Raw genomic sequence first — 16,508 nt, 5'->3', positions numbered from 1 at the left:
TCATAAAGATGCTCGCTAGAATTGAGGAAGGACTGCAGGACCTCCATGAGACCCTCCACCAAGAGCTAGAAGACATAAAAAAGAACCAGTTAGAGCTATTGGACTCACTAAGTGGAAATAAAAATAGACCATCTGGAATAAATAGCAAGCAAGAGGAAGTAGAAGAAAGGACCAGCCACCTGGAGGACAGAGTCATGGAAAGCAATCAAGCCGAGCAGATGAGAGGGGGGGAAAAATACACAAAATGAAAATAGACCCGAGGTGCCTGGGTGGCTCAGATGGTTGAGCGTCTGCCTTCAGCTCAGGTCATGATCCTGGGGTCCTGGGATCGAGTTCTGCATCGGGCTCCCTGCTCCTTGGGAGCCTGCTTCTCCCTCTGCCTCTCTCTCTCTGTCTTTCATGAATAAATAAATAAAATCTTTTTAAAAAAAAAGAAAGGAAAATAGACCCAGGGAACTGAGCAATGCTGTCAGGCATAACAGTCGCATGATAGGGATCCAGAAGGAGAAGAGTGAGGAGAGGGGGCAGAAGATTTGTCTGAAGAAATAATAGCTGAAAGCTTCCTGAATCTGGGGAAGGAAAGAGAAATCCAGACCCAGGAAGCACAGAGAGCCCCCAACACAACCAACCCAAAGAGGTCTGCACCAAGACACAAAGTAAATAAGATGGCCAAAAGTAGTGATAAAGAGAGAATTTTAAAAGTAGTAAGAGAAAGGAAAGCAGGTACATACAAGGGAAACCCCATACGGCTATCAGTGGGTTTTTCAGCAGAACCTCTGCAGGCCAGAAGAAAGTGGCATGATAGATTCCAACTGCTAAAAGGAAAAAATCTACAGCCAAGAATACTCTATCCAGCAAGGCTTTCGTTTAGAATAGAGGGAGAGATCAAGTTTCCCAGAAAAACAAAAATTAAAAGCAAAACCAGCCACGTCCCTGTCACACATGATGCCATCGGCCTGTGGGTCCCAAATTCACGGTCCAGCAGCCCTCCTGCCAGAGTCAGCGTGCACGGCCTGCCACCTGCTAAATGCCAAGTCAGCATGCCTTCACCTCAGATTGCCAAGGGCTCAGATTGACACTGATCCCCTCAAATTTCAGCCTCTGTGCCCAAGTTTGTGTACAAAAGTGGGAATAATTATAACAGCAGAATGAAGCAACCCAAACATCTATTTCTGTGGAATATAGAATGGATAAAAGGAGTGTGCTAGGCTGAGAACATCTTCAAAAAGCACATGAACAACACATACAGCATGATTCTGGTTAGTTAAAAAAAAAAAAAAAAAATCTGGGAGGAATAAAACAAGATGAAACCAGAGAGGGAGACAAACCATAAGAGACTTCTTAAGCAGAGGAAAGAAACAGGCTTGCTGGAGGGGAGGTGGGGGGGATGGGGTGACTGGGTGGTGGGCATGAAGGAGGGCACGTGATGGAATGAGCACTGGGTGTTGTATGCAACTGATGAATCACTGAACTCTACCTCTAAAACTAATAATACACTATATTGTTAATTAATTGAACTTAAAATTAAAAAAAAGGAAACCCAAAACTAGCCTTGAAAAAAAAAAAGTAGCATTTACATAAAGCAATGCACATCTAGATCATAAGTGTACTGTTCAGTGAGTGTTGACCAATGTGTAAACTCATGCAAGCACTATCCCAATCAAGATACAGAACATTTCCATCACTCTAAAACGTACCCTCATTTCCCTTTCAGTCATCATTTTTCTATTTCTGTCACCATAGATGAGCTAATTTCTGTCTGTTCCTGACCTTCATGTCAATAAAATTATATAGTATGTAGTCTTTCATGTCTAGCTTCTGTTGTTCCAGCATGTTTCTGAGATTTATCCATATGTGTGTCAGTAGTTTATTCTCCTGTAGTATTTTGTTGTATGATTTTTATTCTCCTGTTTATGGACATTTGGATTATTTCTAGTTTTTGATTATGAACCATACTGATATGAACATTCTTGTATAGATCTCTTGTACAGTAAAAGAGGTAGGTCCTAGGGTAAGTATATGTGTCTGAGAAAGTTTATAAGAAACTGACAAATTGGTTGCAAAGTGGTTGTACCGTTTGACTCTCCCATAAATAATGAGAGAGTTCCAGTTGTCCTGCATCCTCATCAACATGGAGGACTGTCTTCCTTTTATTTTTAGCCATTTTTGTGAATATGAAGTGATATCTCATTGTGGTTTTTTTTTTTAACTTTTTAACTTTTTTTTTTTTAAGATTTTATTTATTGACAGAGACACAGCGAGAGAGGGAACACAAGCAGGGGGAGTGGGAGAGGGAGAGGGAGAAGCAGGCTTCCCGCTGAGCAGGGAGCCCGATAGAGGGCTCGATCCCAGGGCCCTGGGATCATGAGCTGAAGCAGACTCCCCAACGACTAAGCCATCCAGGTGCCCCTAAAAATTTTTTTTAAAGATTTTTATTTATTTATTTGACAGAGACACAGCGAGAGAGGGAACACAAGCTGGGGGAGTGGGAGAGGGAGAAGCAGGCTCCCCGCGGATCAGGGAACCCGATGCGGGGCTCGAACCCAGGACACTGGGATTGTGACCTGAGCCAAAGGTGACTGAGCCACCCAGGCGCCCCCTCATTGTGGTTTTAATTTGCATTAGACTCCAATGCAAATTATGCCATGGCTGCTACTTCTGGATTCTTTTTTACGTCATTTTTTTTTAAAGGTTTTATTTATTTATTTGACAGAGAGTGCACAAGTAGGCAGAGAGGCAGGCAGGGAGGCAGGCAGAGGGAGAGGGAGAAGCAGGCTCTCCACTGAGCAGGGAACCTGACGTGGGGCTCGATCCCAAGACTCTGGGATCATGACCTGACCTGAAGGCAGCCGCTTAACCGACTGAGCCACCCACGCACCCCTGCTACTTCTGGATTGTAATCATGACCCCTCCAGTTACTGTGTGACCCTCGTAAAATTACTGAGCTTAATCTCTTCCTCTGTAAAATGAAACTAAAATCTACCCTATAAGGTTTATGAAAAGATTGAATGACATAAGGTATGTAAAAATGCTTTCTGCTATTCCTGACACAAAGTAACTCCTCGGGGACTGAAGAATGGTATCTGCTTGTGGAGTGTATTAATTTGGGCACTAAGCAGTTATTTGGGCCAGGGGTCTGCACACTATGCCCAAGGCTCCCTGTTTTTATGAATAATAATTTTTTGGCACACAGCCACCCCCATTTCATCTATAACATAGAGCTGAGGAGTTGAAACAAAGACCATATGGCCTGCAATGCTGTACATGCTTATACCATTTTCAGGAAAAATTTGCTGAGCCTTTGATTTACCCACTAAAACTATAATTTGTTGAATGGTAGTGAAATGCTCAGCCTGTACTAGCCTAGAGCACTTAATGTACCCATTTAAATCTGGCCCATCTTGTTTAGATTTTCATGTTTAAAGATTACGTGTACATTTAAGAGTGTTTTGGACTCACTTATTTTGATAACACATGACCTGGTATCTTTGAAGTCACTGCTGCCAAATAGTGGCTTGCAGATGCATTCATTTACTTGTTCTACATTAGGGGTAAAGGAACATCTGTACATAAAAAGTCAAACTTGAGAGCTTATTGGAAAGGTGCACAAACACCTCATATGTTTTTGATTAGCAAGACTTTCTTGGCTCTGCTCTAATTCTTGGGCCCTGTGTAGGTAAGGAATAAATTGTGCCTGTGAACGAGGGCAACATTATTACTTCAACCCATTTTGTTTCTGCAGGCAGCCCCTGGGGGACAAGCATCGCTAATGAAAATATCTGATAGCACACTGAAGTCTGTGCCAGCCACCTCACAACTCTCAAAGCCTGGAACCACAATGCTGAGAGTGGCAGGAGGGGTTATCACAACTGCCAGTTCCCCAGCTGTGGCGCTCTCAGCAAACGGTCCTGCCCAGCCGGTGAGGATTAGCGTGACAGTAGAAAACCATAATGAAACAAAGTAGTAAAAATATAAGATATTTAGCAGGTAGACCACTGGGTCATTTGAAATACAGTTCACATGCCATGAAATTCTCCATTTTCAAGTGTACAGTTCTCTGGTTTTTATTATATTCTCAAGGTTGTGCACTCATCACCACTATCTGTTTTAGAATGTTTAATCACTCCTAAAGTGATTAAAATCACTCCATACCCAGTAGCAGTCACTCCCTGTTCCCTCCTCCCCTTTGCCCACCCCCCCCCCCAGTACTAGACAACCACTAATCTTTCTTGGGTCTGGTTTCTTACATTTTCAGGGTTCATCCGTGTTGTACTGCCATGTATCAGTACTTCTTTATAGCTGAGTGGTCAATATCCAATTTTATGGCCATACCAAGTTTTGTTGTTGTATTTATTAGTTGACGGACATTTGGATGGTTTCTACATTTTTACTATAATGAGTAATGCTGCTGTGAATGTTTACGTTTAAGTTTTTGTATAATCATATGTTTTTGGTTTTTTTGGCTATATACGTAGGAAAGGGATTCCTGGATCATATCGTAAACTCTTTAACATTTTGAGGAACTGCCAAACAGTTTTCCCAGACATCTGTACCATTTTAGACTCCTACCAGCAGTGTATGAGGGCTCCAGTTTTTCCATATCCTCGCTAATGCTTGTTCTTGTCCTTTTGGTTGTTGTTGTTAACCCATTCTAGCGGGTGTGAAATGGTATCTCATTGTGGTTTTGATTTGCATTTCCCTGTTAGCTAATGATATTGAGCATCTTTTTATGTACTTATTGTCCATTTCTGTATCTCTTTGGGAAAAATGTCTCTTCAGATCCTCTGCCCATTATTTAGTTGGATTATTTCTTTTTTATTACTGAGTTTTAAGTGTTCTTTAGATACTCTAGATATGAATCTCTTATGAGATTTGCAAAAATTTTCTCCCACTCTGTGGGCTATCTATTCACTTTCTTGAAGGTACTCTGAAAACCATAAAATTTTTTAGTTTTGACGAAGTCCAGCTTATTTTTCTCTTATTGTTTATGCTTTTGATATAGCTAAGAAACCATTGCCTAATCCAAAATTACAAAATTTAAGCCAGTATTTTCTTCTAAGAGTTTTATAGTTTTAGCTCTTACAGGTAGATCTTTGCTCCATTTTGAGTTACTTATTATATGGTGTGAGGTAGGGGCCAAACTTCACTCTTTTGTATGTAGATAGCCAGTTGGTCCAGGAACATTTGAAGCCTCTTTCCCCCTTGAATTGTCTTGGCACCCTAAGGTCTTTTTGAAGCTGATTTTGCTTGCTTTTCAGGCTTTATCTCCTCCTACTACCTTTCATATGCCTATTCATACCGCTCTACTTTGTAGTTCCTTGAACATATCATGTTCTTTCATGCCTCTCTTTCTGCCTACTGTCTTCTGCCAACTTCTGCCAAGAAACATTCTTTTGTCACTCCCTTTCCCTGTCTTAAATCTTGAAGATTCCCCTAAAGTGCCATATTTGTACATGAAGCTTTCCCCAGTACTCTCCCCTCCCCATCCTTAGACAGAAATAGTAATTTTCCTTTCAGTCTTAATAGTGCCTTGTACCTGTGCCTGCTGTAGCACTCATCACAGTTTGGTAGCCCTGTCCTCCTTGCGGGCTGTTACCTCTGGGCCCTAGCCTTTAACACTGTGCCTGCCATGTAGTAGATGTTGGTTGGCTGAATGAGACAGGTGTTAAAACATTATAGTGAGTTCTTAATAAAACTCATTTTATTTCACTTTTATATTCTGAGATTATGTCCTTTTTTTGGTGTTGAAATATCCTTTTATAAATAGGTGGTGAGGGCTTTTGGGTTTTGTTGTTGTTTTTAATGTGGTAACCCTCTGATACCTCCTTGTTTTAAACTTGAAAAATTTTTCTGGTCTGTGAACTCTGAAAGTGTAGGAAACACTGAATGAGAGAGGCAGTCTTTTTAAATGGCATGGCATTTAATAGGTAAAAATGATAGCTAATAGAGAATATTTATTGAATATACTACATGGCAGTCACTGTTCTAAGTAAGTTAACTGCTTTCTTCTTAATTTCTGTTTTTGGCCCTATGATGAGCAGTCGGAAGGAACAACTCCCAGTTCATCGTCTGCTATCGGTTCTGTCGTGAAAACTTCTGGGCAGCAAGCAGTGTGTGTGAGCCAGTCCCCTGTAGCAGCCTGCAAGGCCACTGCTCCCTCCGTCATCAGCGCCACGTCCCTAGTGCCCACGCCAAACCCCATCTCCGGGAAAGCCACCGTGTCAGGTCGGTTGTATCAGAAGGACATTCTTTCTCTTTCCTGTCTTTGGGCTAGAATATTTTTGGAAGGTCTTAAACAATATTTTGTATAGTAAGTTGTTAAAAATAATTAACTCAGCAATATTTTCCATATAGCTGCTTTTTTGATAATTTATTCTTAAAATCGACACATAAATCCTTAGTCTGAAATGGTTTATAAATGGAATAAGAATTTTTAAATGATATAATTTTAACCACCTGGAACTCTGTGGAGTATTTTAGCTGCTTTCATCACGTAACTTTGTGGAGAACTGAGTTTACTCTCCTTATATTACCATTTTCTTTTTTTTTAATCATCAGTTTTGAATGGAACACATTATAAAACATATTTTCATAAACAAAGTATATAAAATATAAATTGGCCTTGATGACCCCAAGTCGTGATTTTTAACATTAGGTACTAGATTGGGTAGTGTTAGAGTGGCACGCATGTGGTCTGGTAATATGGGTGACATCTTTGTGCCCACACCAAATGGCCCCAGAAGAGTGTGCCTTTCACTTCTTTGGTTAACATACAGCACAAATCCTGGAGCCAGATTGCCTTAGTTAAAATAACTTGCTTCCGTTTCCTTGGCTGTAAAATAAGCTTGATGATAATATGGACCTCATACAGTTGAGAGGATTAAATGAATCAATATGTAAATGCTTAGACTGCTGTCCGACATGTAGTAGCCATTATATAAATAACTGCCGTTATTAGCATGTTTAGTATCCTTGTCCACATTTCTTTTAATTCTAAAAATCCAAAAAAGCTGTGAAAATCAAAGATTTTTTTTTTTGTTTCTTGGTTTGCGTAACTAACTTTAATGTGAAATCTGACTTCCATTGGACAAGCTGTTATATGACTAAATATGAATATTTGTGTTTTGCCACAAAAATACTAATGTGCTTGATTACATTGTGCTGTCCAGATGCCAGTGGGCAGTATGCCAGTATATATAATATACAACATTGCTTCTCAAACTTGAAAGATCAACTTTGTTTTTCTGCAATCCACCACAGACAGATACTCCTGTAAAATATAATAACAATGTCACAGCAGTGTCACACTGTTAGAAAAGTTTCTGAACACTCTTGCTTCTGTATTACCTTGTTGCAGATTGTTACCAGCTAACCGGCTGGCGCTGATACACAGAAGAAGCTGAGTATTACTGAGATACATGTATACACACATAAACATACGTTAATACATGCATACACACACGTACCTTAGTACCTTTGGATAAAAGATTGTGGATATCGTTATTCTTATTGCTATTACTACATTTCATACGTGTCTCCAAGCCCCCATGTCTTATTTTTTGGGTAGTTCAAGACCAAAAAATTAAGGCTGGTAGTTTTTCCCATGACTTCTACCTACCAGTTACCATTGACCAAGTTCTAGTATAGGGAGTGCTGTTCTCTGCTAACGGAATGTTCTCAGGCACTGTGTTGGGACTGGGGTAGAAATTGTAGAAACAGAGGATTACTTTATGAGAAATAAATGCCGTCTCCTTTTCTTTTTTTAGAGAGAGCTCAAGCGGGGGCTGGGGGAGGGGCAGTGGGAGAGGGAGAGAAACAATCTCCAGCAGATTCCCCATTGAGCGCAGAGCCCCAGTGTGGGCTTGATCCCACCACCGTAGATATGACCTGAGCCGAAGTCAAGAGTCAGATGCTTAACCAACTGAGCCACCCAGATACCCCTGACTTCCCCTTTTCTAATTAAGTTTTTAACATGAAGTAAATGAAGTCTCCTGGCTTTAAGTTCTTGTTTCCTGAGATGCTGCTGATGAAACATTCTGCATATAATGTTTTCATAGACAAACCAAACTATTTGCTGCTGCCCGTTAATTTTTCATGTATATGTTGACTCTATTTTTACTGCGGTAATTAATTTTTTAATTAAATTGTGTGCATTTTGGAGTATTTTGAACAAGGTCACTGTTGTGACTGGAGCAGGGTGAGCAGGGGAAGGAGTATTGGGACATAAAGTCAGAGTGATGGGGGCCAGATCACATAGGCCCTTTGTAGGTCATGTTAAGAACTTTGACTTTTACTCCAAGGGAAGCCATTGGAGGATTTAAAACTAAGGCGTAACATGATTGCCTTACCTTTCAACAGGATCACTGGCTGTAGCATTTAGACTAAACTATGGGGCACAGGTGGAAGCAGAAAGCAGACCAAGAAGTTAGACACTAAGAAAGAAAATTCAGTAGTGTATCAGGGTGTCCTGGCAACATCAGACTAAAAGAAGTACCAGAAAGAAAACAGAAGATAGTGGGAAGGAAGTGATCCAAGAGAGGAAACAATTTATCTCAGAATTGAAGGGACAGACTTCCAAGCTCAAAAGACACAGTGTGTGGTACAGCAAATGAAAGACGGCTCACACGGAGGCACAGTTTGTTCATGAAATCAGAACACCAGGGACAAGGAGAAGATCTTACAGGCCGTCAGAAGAAGAAACAGGAAAGTTCAGAAATTACATTATTATTGGGCTTCTCAGCAGTGCTGGAAGCTATGATCCTACTCTTCAAAATTCTAGGGGAAAATGACTTCCAGTCAAGAATTCTGTCGTCAGCCAGATCATCCCTGAGAGTGAGGGTAGAAATATATTCTGACAGGCAAAGTTCTATTTCCTATGCTCCCTGTCTTGAGACATTACTAAAATATATATATATATATATTTAAGATTTTATTTATTCATGAGAGACAGAGGGAGAAAGAGAGAAAAGCAGAGGGAGAAGCAGGCTCCCAAGGAGCAGGGAGCCTGGTGCGGGACTCGATCCCAGCACCCTGGGATCATGACCTGAGCTGAAGGCAGATGCTTAACCATCTGAGCCACCCAGGCGCCCTAAAATATATATATTTTTTACAAGAGTGAAGAGGTGTAGAGCAAGAAAGAGGAAGAAATGGGATCCAACATAGAAGGAAGGCAAAGGGAATTCCCAGGGTCATGGTGAAGGGTGTCCCAGGATGGCAGCCAAAGACAGAGTGGAGCAGATCAGAGAGCTGGGGAAAGTTATCTCAGACGGAGTGGAACTAGAAGTTATCTAGGAGAGCTGACCACAGGGAGAATTATATAAAGGGGGGGTGGTTATAGCCATGTCTGAAGGAAGTAGGGAGACTTGGTAAGATGTTGAAGGAGAACTAAACTGAAAAAAGAGGAACTATTATCTCCAGAGAACAAAATGGAATCTCAGTGTCATGGTGTTCTTTGGATCAGTAGAGAACTGTACTGGTGGCTTTAAAATACCTATATCTATCCTAATAGCAAGTCCGTGTGTACCATCAAAATGTTGTATCAGAATCAAGGCCTACAGTAGACACAGTCTTTTAAAGTTACTGAGATAAGTATTAAAAGAAAGAGCCAAAAGGGTTGAAAGTGGATGCTGCTGAGGAACTACATGAGGGCAGGGAGGTGGAGGAAAGAATGGCTGTATTTAATTAAAAGCCTTTTTAAGGCGCCTGGGTGGCTCAGATGGTTAAGCGTCTGCCTGTGGCTCAGGTCATGATCCCAGGGTCCTGGGATCGAGTCCCGCATTGGGCTCCCTGCTCCTTGGGAGCTTGTTTCTCCCTCTGCCTCTCTCTCTCTCTCTCTCTCTCTCTCTCTCTCTCTCTGTCTTTCATGAATAAATAAATAAAATCTTTAAAAAAAATTAAAAAAATAAATAAAAGCCTTTTTAGCACTTTTTTACTTTTCAACTGATAAGCATGTTATATTTTGATAAAAATAAGGATTTTTAAAATATGAAATACCAGGTCATTGTTGTCTGTGAGGGCACATCTCAGTAAGAACTTACCACCTGACTGACTGATTTGACACACATCTATTCCAAAGAAAGATTTTCTTTTTTATTTAAGGCTTTGTTTCAGAAAGTTTGTAAGATGATTCCTTTCCTTTTACTCATACCTGCTGTTTTCCATTGCCTTAAAGTATCTTGAGTCTCCAATCCTGTGTGGCTTTTTTTTTTTTAGAGAGAAAGTGCACATGTGAGCGGTTGGGGGGCGCGGGGCAGATCTTAAGCAGGCTCCCGGCTGAGCGCAGAGCTCGACCTCACCACCCTGAGATCATGACTGGAGCCAAAATCAAGAGTCCGATGCTTAACTGAACCAGCCACCCAGGCGCCCCTCAAATGCTGTTTCTAAGTAGTCGTTATATGACAGCATGTATTTATGTTGTGTTTTATGTGCTGTTTCATGATAAAAGCCCTTTGTCGTTTTTTACTGGCCCTCTGAATGCCTCCAGTAGTTGTGTAAGGGAAATGGGAGTATGGAAGTTACCCCTAAAGGAAAATGGGAGAGAATGACCCTTTCTAGAATGGTAAGGGGGGCGCATCTGGCTGGCTCAGTCAGTTGAGCATGCTACTCTTGATCTTGGGGTCTTGAGTTTGAGCCCCACATTGTGGGTAGGGTTTACTGTAAAAAAAAATAATGAGTGGAGAATGTCTGATGTTTGGAAAATAACAGCTGCACAGAGGTAGAAATTAGAAGGTGTGGCAAGTACACACATTTTCAAAGTATTCGATCTATAGGGATGGTGTGAGCGGTCCACAGATAAACTGGGACCAGATTAAAGTGGATTCTGAATACTCTGAAACTAATTTTGGAAACATTCTCTAGGCAGCCAGGAGCCAGAGAAGGTTTTTAAGTAGGAAAATGACAGTTCTCCAAATCAGAATATAAAATTGTACATCCAATTTGTGCCTATCACAGCTGGATACAGAACAAAGAAATTGTCGTAGAAAACAGACATGGAAAAGAACTATCTTAAAATGTTAATATTGTTGTCTCCACCGTTGGACTCTGGGTGACTTTTTCTTTTTTTCTTTTTTTTCTATTCTGTTTTTCCAAAAATTTCTCTATTACTTTATGATTGCGGGGCAAAACTCAGTCCTCACTGTCACATCATTGTTTCATTGTGAAATCTGCCGCATCCATTGTCTCATGCTTCCCGCTCTGTTTATCAAAGGGGAAATGTCCTAATACCTTCCTCCTGTGAGAAAATGTGAATGCTCAAGAGGGCAGGACTTTAAGGAAACATCTGATCTTCAGCTTGGCCTTATCTTCCAACTTGTTTTAGGATTGCTAAAGATTCACTCCAGTCAATCCACTCCCCAGCAGGCTGTCCTGACGATCCCCAGCCAGCTCAAGCCACTCGGTGTAAATACATCCGGAGGTGTACAGACTATCCTGATGCCTGTGAATAAAGGTGAGTCGGTCCCCTTGGGGCGTGCGGGCCGCGTGTCCCCATTCTGCCTGTGGCCCCTCCCCGTGCCGCCTTGCCCCTTGGCCATCTGCTCTCCTTGGCGTTTTGAACTCTGGAGCACCGACTGTCGCACTGAACATGAACCCCAGATGACCCATTTGTTTCTAAATAGCTCCCCATTTCTAAAGTTGAGTAGAGGGGGAGCATTTTAAGTGTTTATGAGAGTGCCAGGCTAATTGGATTTTTCTTAGTGACAAGCCCCCATTTCCACAGCTGAAGATCATAGCTCAGGTACCCTGGTCCTGTTAGTAAACAGCCAACCTTGTCAAATCACTATATTAAGTGAGGACCTTTTGAATGTTGTACTGAAATTGTTTTTGTGCCATTCGTCTAAAATGAGGCCATCACCTGGGAGTAATAATTTCTCTATTTCTTACGTCCTCTCCTTTTTTTTTTTAAACCTGTTAGTGGTTCAGTCATTTTCTGCCAACAAATCACCTGCCATTCTGCCTGTAGCTGCCCCAACTCCGATTATCCCCAGCTCTGCTCCAGCAGCTGTTACAAAAGGTAAGTAGTTTCTCATGGTATTTTTGCCTGGAAGTTTTGTGTAAGACATTATTGTAGTCTGGGTGCCTTGAATTTCAGCCTCTCTGAGTCACATCAGAAATACTTAACAAGTGTTTATATAATAGACCTGACACTGAGGGAAACAGAGATGGGTAAAGCATCATCTGCACTTTAAGAACTTACAAAATCAGGGGCACCTGTGTGGCTCAGTTGTTACGCGTCTGCCTTCAGCTCAGGTCATGATTTTGCGGTCCTGGGATCGAGCCCCACATCGGGCTCCCTGCTCAGGGGGAGGCCTGCTTCTCCCTCTCCTACTCCCCCCTGCTTGTGTTCCCTCTCTCGCTGTGTCTCTGTCAAATAAATAAATAAAATCTTTAAAAGAAAACTTCAAATCAGGTTGAAGAGAGTAGTAGTAGACAGTAAGCAGTGATTGATAAATGCAGGATAAGTGATCTGGAAAGTAAATGCTACAATATTTCAGTCTAGGATGTCTGCTCAGGGTTGGTGGGGGTGTGGAGGGGGTAGGAATTTCTGTGGAATATGGATTATAACCTGGACTTGAGTGAAGCATTTTGAGGGAGCGGTAGAGACAAAGACTCAGAGGGCTTGTTTGGGGAAGTAAACCAATTAGGGAGACTCATCTGGGGTGTATAGTTGTGGTAAAGGAGCTTCAGGTAGGGCCAGGTTTTGGCAGGCTGGCAAGGGGGACATTTCTGACCCACTGAGTAGATTGAGATAGTGTGGTGGGTTAAAGCAGCACACTTTGATGTCTGTAACATCTAGAATACTGAGAGCTACCATGTGCTAAGAGCCTTGGGTGTACCAGGCACCAGGCTAGCTGCTTTATATAGATCACAATTATCATAGGACTTCCAGATAGCTATTATGCCCATTTTGCAGATGAGGAAACTGAAGTTTGGAGATAGGAAGTATCTACTTCCTAAATCTTGAAAGTTAAAAAGCAGTGCAGTCAAAATTTGAAGTAGTCTGCTTTTCAGACATGCCAGATCTTTCACACCAGTCTTGAGAAAAGGTGGATTTGTAACTTAAGGCGTGACCAACTAAAATGGGTTTGCTGATTACAGTCCCCTGCCTGTTTTTTAAATAAAATTAGTTGGCATCCAGCCATTCCCATTTATTTACATATGATCTGTGGGTGCTCTGCCAAGTCGAAGTTGATAAGTTCCAGTCGAGATCACTGATTGGTCCTTTATAAGAAAAGTTTGCCAACCCCTGATCAGAAGGTAGCTGATAAAAGAACTTGTATTAGCCTGGACCAGCATTTCTCCTCAATAGTGGATCCATTTCATAGGCCTTCCTCATGCAGATTCGGATTCAGTTCATTTTGGACTGGGGTCAGAGCATCTCTGTACTTTAATTGTGATAAAATCTTGTATATTGAAATGCAAAGGTACTAAGCATACCATTTGATGAACTTTGTTATAAACCCATGTAACCCATTTTCCATTCAAGATACAGAAATTTTCATCACCTTGTGCCCCTTCCTGTCAGTTCCCAACCCCCATAGGCAACCACTGTTCTGATTTCCCTTACAGTAGATCAGTTACGTCTATTTTTTTTAACTTTATATGAGTGGAAGCACATGCATTTTTTTATGTCTGGTTGTATTTATTTACCATAATGTTTTTGAGATTCATACATATTGTACCTGAATAGTATTCCACATTGTAGGGAATACACCATAATTTGTTTATCATTTCTCCTATTAGTGGACATTAGGGTTGTTTCCAGTCTGGGGCTGTAGGTACAAGTCTTTGAGAACATATGTTGTCATTTCTATAGTAGAATAGCTGTGTCAACCTGAAAATGCTAATTCTATAATTCCATAGTTGTTGGAGGGCCAGATTAATGTGAGTACACTTGTACCTATAGAACTGGAGTTTCTGAACTTTTTCTAAGGACTTCCTTCTGTTTCTTGAAGTCTTGGAATTACTAGGGATTGGGAGGATATATATTGCTAACAGTGAAATTAAATCAGCAGGGTCATTCAATACAAGTCAATATAGACATGTAAAAAATTAAGTTTATATAGAAATTAAGTGCTAACAACCTACTAAATAGTTCTGAGAGAAAGGGAAAAGACCTAAATAAATGGGAGGATATACCTTATTGTTTTAAATACAGTTGACCCTTAAACAACGCAGGTTTGAACTGTGCAGGTCCACTTATACACAGATTTGTTTCAATACAGTACAGTACTGTAAATGTATTTCCTCTTCTTTATGATTTTCTTAATATTTTCTTTTCTCTAACTTTATTGTAAGAATACAGTATATAATACAATGTATGAAATGTGTGTTAATCAACCATTTATGTTATCAGTAAGGCTTCCAATCAGTAGTACACTATTCATAGTTAAGTTTTTGGGGAATCAGAAGTTATGCATGGGTTTCAACTGCAGAGATTTGGCACCCCTAACCCTCCAAGTTGTTCAAGGCTCAACTGTAATTTTTATAAATAAGAAATTATATTAATATACAGAAAGACCTGATGTGTTATCAGCTCTCTCCCAAAAAATGACATACAGAATCAATATAGTCCCAGCCAAAATGCCTATAGTGTTGTTTTGTGTGTATGTAGAAATGGACAGGCTAAGTCTAAAATGTATGGGGAAATGCAAAGGCCCAAAATAGCTGAGGCAGTTTTGAAGAACAAAATGGTAGGGCACTTGGACCACCAGATATACATACTGTAGTGCTACAGTATTGAGATAGTGTTCTTATTCAAGGGTAGACAGAATAATGGAATAGAAAAGAAAGCCCCGAAATAGACTCACACGTTTATGGTCCCTAGATTTATGACATTCAGTAGGGAAAAGGAAGTCTTTTTCCATAAGTAGTGCTGGGTTAATTAGGTATATCCATTTGGGAAAACAGTGAACCTTACACCATAAACAAAAATTAATTTGAGTTGGATTATGTGTGAAAGGTAAAACAGTAAAACTTTCTATCAGAGAAGATAATATCTTCATGATTTGGGGCACAGATGTTTTAAGAGCAAAAAAATGTGAACAGAAACTGCACAGAAGAGGTTATCCAGATAGCTCATAAAGATGTGAAAAGTTGTGCAAGCTCATTAGTTATCAAGGAAATGCACATTAAAGCCATAGTGAGATGCTGTTAGATCACCAAAATTTAAAACACTGGCCATACCAAGTTTTGTCAAGGATGCAAAGCAGCTGGAACTCGCATGCACTGCTGGTGGAAGTGTAAATTGATGTAATAAAGCAGTTTGGCATTGTCTAATAAAGCTAAACATACATCCACCCTATGTTCCAGGAAATACACTTCCAGGAAATGCATACATATGTCCATCCACCAAAAGACATATGCAAGAATGTCCATTGCATTGTTATTTTTAATAGCTAAAAAGATGCTGATGCAAAGGATTATGTACAGAATGATTCCAGTTATGTGAAATTCAAAGTGGGTAAAAGGTGGTTACCTTTGGCAGACAGGAACTGCCAAAAGCATAGGGAGCCTCGTTGAGGACTAGGAATACTCCATTATGTGTGTGTGTGTGTGTGTGTGTTTTATTTGAGTAATCTCTGTACCCCTTGTGGCATGACCCCAAGATCAAGAGTCCCATGCTTTTCTGACTGAGCCAACCATGTGCCCCAAAATACTCTTTATCTAGACTGGAATGATGTACATGGGCATATACATAGGCAGTTGAACCATACACCTGACATTTGTGCATTTATGCAAGTTATGCATCAGTAAAAGGGAGAGATGTATGAGTAGATCTCATTTGTAGACCCTTGTTATATAGGAAAGTACTAAGGATGTTGACTACGGAAATGACACGAAAAAGGTCACTTAGGAAAATTTTCTGGTGCTGATGTGCAAGGTGAGTTGTAAGGGGAAGAGATCGAAGGCAAAGAAGCTAATGCAGAAGCAGAAAGTGTGTGGTCATGGATCAAAAGATCCAAGAAGACTGCAGAAGTACAGGGAGGCACATGCACCTGAGACATTGCTATCTTCCATCAGTAGATTTGGTAAGATTAAAGCCTACTGTGCTTGGCTTGGCTGTTTCCAAGCACAGCAGATCTGATTTTTGCTTTCTGCCTTATGTCTCAGAACACTAAGATAATGCTGAAAGTTGATAATCTTAGCTGGAGAGATGATATCCAAAAGGATACTAGAACTTAGAACAGGACAGCATTATATTTTAATGAGGCAGTGTGCGTGTGTGTGTGTGTGTGTGTGTGTGCGCGCGCGCGCGTGTGTGTGCGCACGAGTGAGGGGGATATTGCATAGCAGTGTGGTTGGCCCTGTAAGAAATATGTAAAAAGCCACTTTATTGCCCCACCTTGTCATGAGCTTGGAGTTGCTCCCCGAGACCCAGGGTAACAGTTCCTCCCTTGTCTGCTGATCCCATGACTCTGGGTGCCATCTCAGTCCCCTGGCTGTGTCCCTACAGCAGCTGGTGTGGCAGTGTCCTCACTGAGTCTCAGTGGAAGAGCTTTTGTTTCTGC

General features: G+C 40.9%; 1 protein-coding gene across 5 annotated transcripts in view; it reads left to right on the top strand.

The window, feature by feature from the left end:
* YEATS2 (YEATS domain containing 2) overlaps nt 1–16,508 on the top strand; it is a 108,118-nt gene that overhangs the window by 80,636 nt on the left and 10,974 nt on the right. For 4 of the 5 annotated variants that reach the window (XM_088025225.1, XM_088025227.1, XM_088025224.1 and 1 more), the window contains 4 exons: nt 3,743–3,919; nt 6,042–6,225; nt 11,318–11,446; nt 11,912–12,010. In XM_088025225.1, coding sequence (XP_087881351.1) covers nt 3,743–3,919; nt 6,042–6,225; nt 11,318–11,446; nt 11,912–12,010 — 589 coding nt within the window. The remainder of the gene's footprint in view (nt 1–3,742; nt 3,920–6,041; nt 6,226–11,317; nt 11,447–11,911; nt 12,011–16,508) is intronic. The other variant, XM_088025228.1, reaches the window with a different exon arrangement.

The sequence above is a fragment of the Eumetopias jubatus genome, unplaced genomic scaffold, assembly GCF_037043125.1.
Source record: "Eumetopias jubatus isolate StellerSeaLion01/CBP00866 unplaced genomic scaffold, mEumJub1_p1.0 scaffold_1, whole genome shotgun sequence".
Taxonomy (NCBI): domain Eukaryota; kingdom Metazoa; phylum Chordata; class Mammalia; order Carnivora; family Otariidae; genus Eumetopias; species Eumetopias jubatus.
Note: the sequence above shows the minus strand (reverse complement) of the source record. Positions and strands in the feature narration are given on the sequence as shown.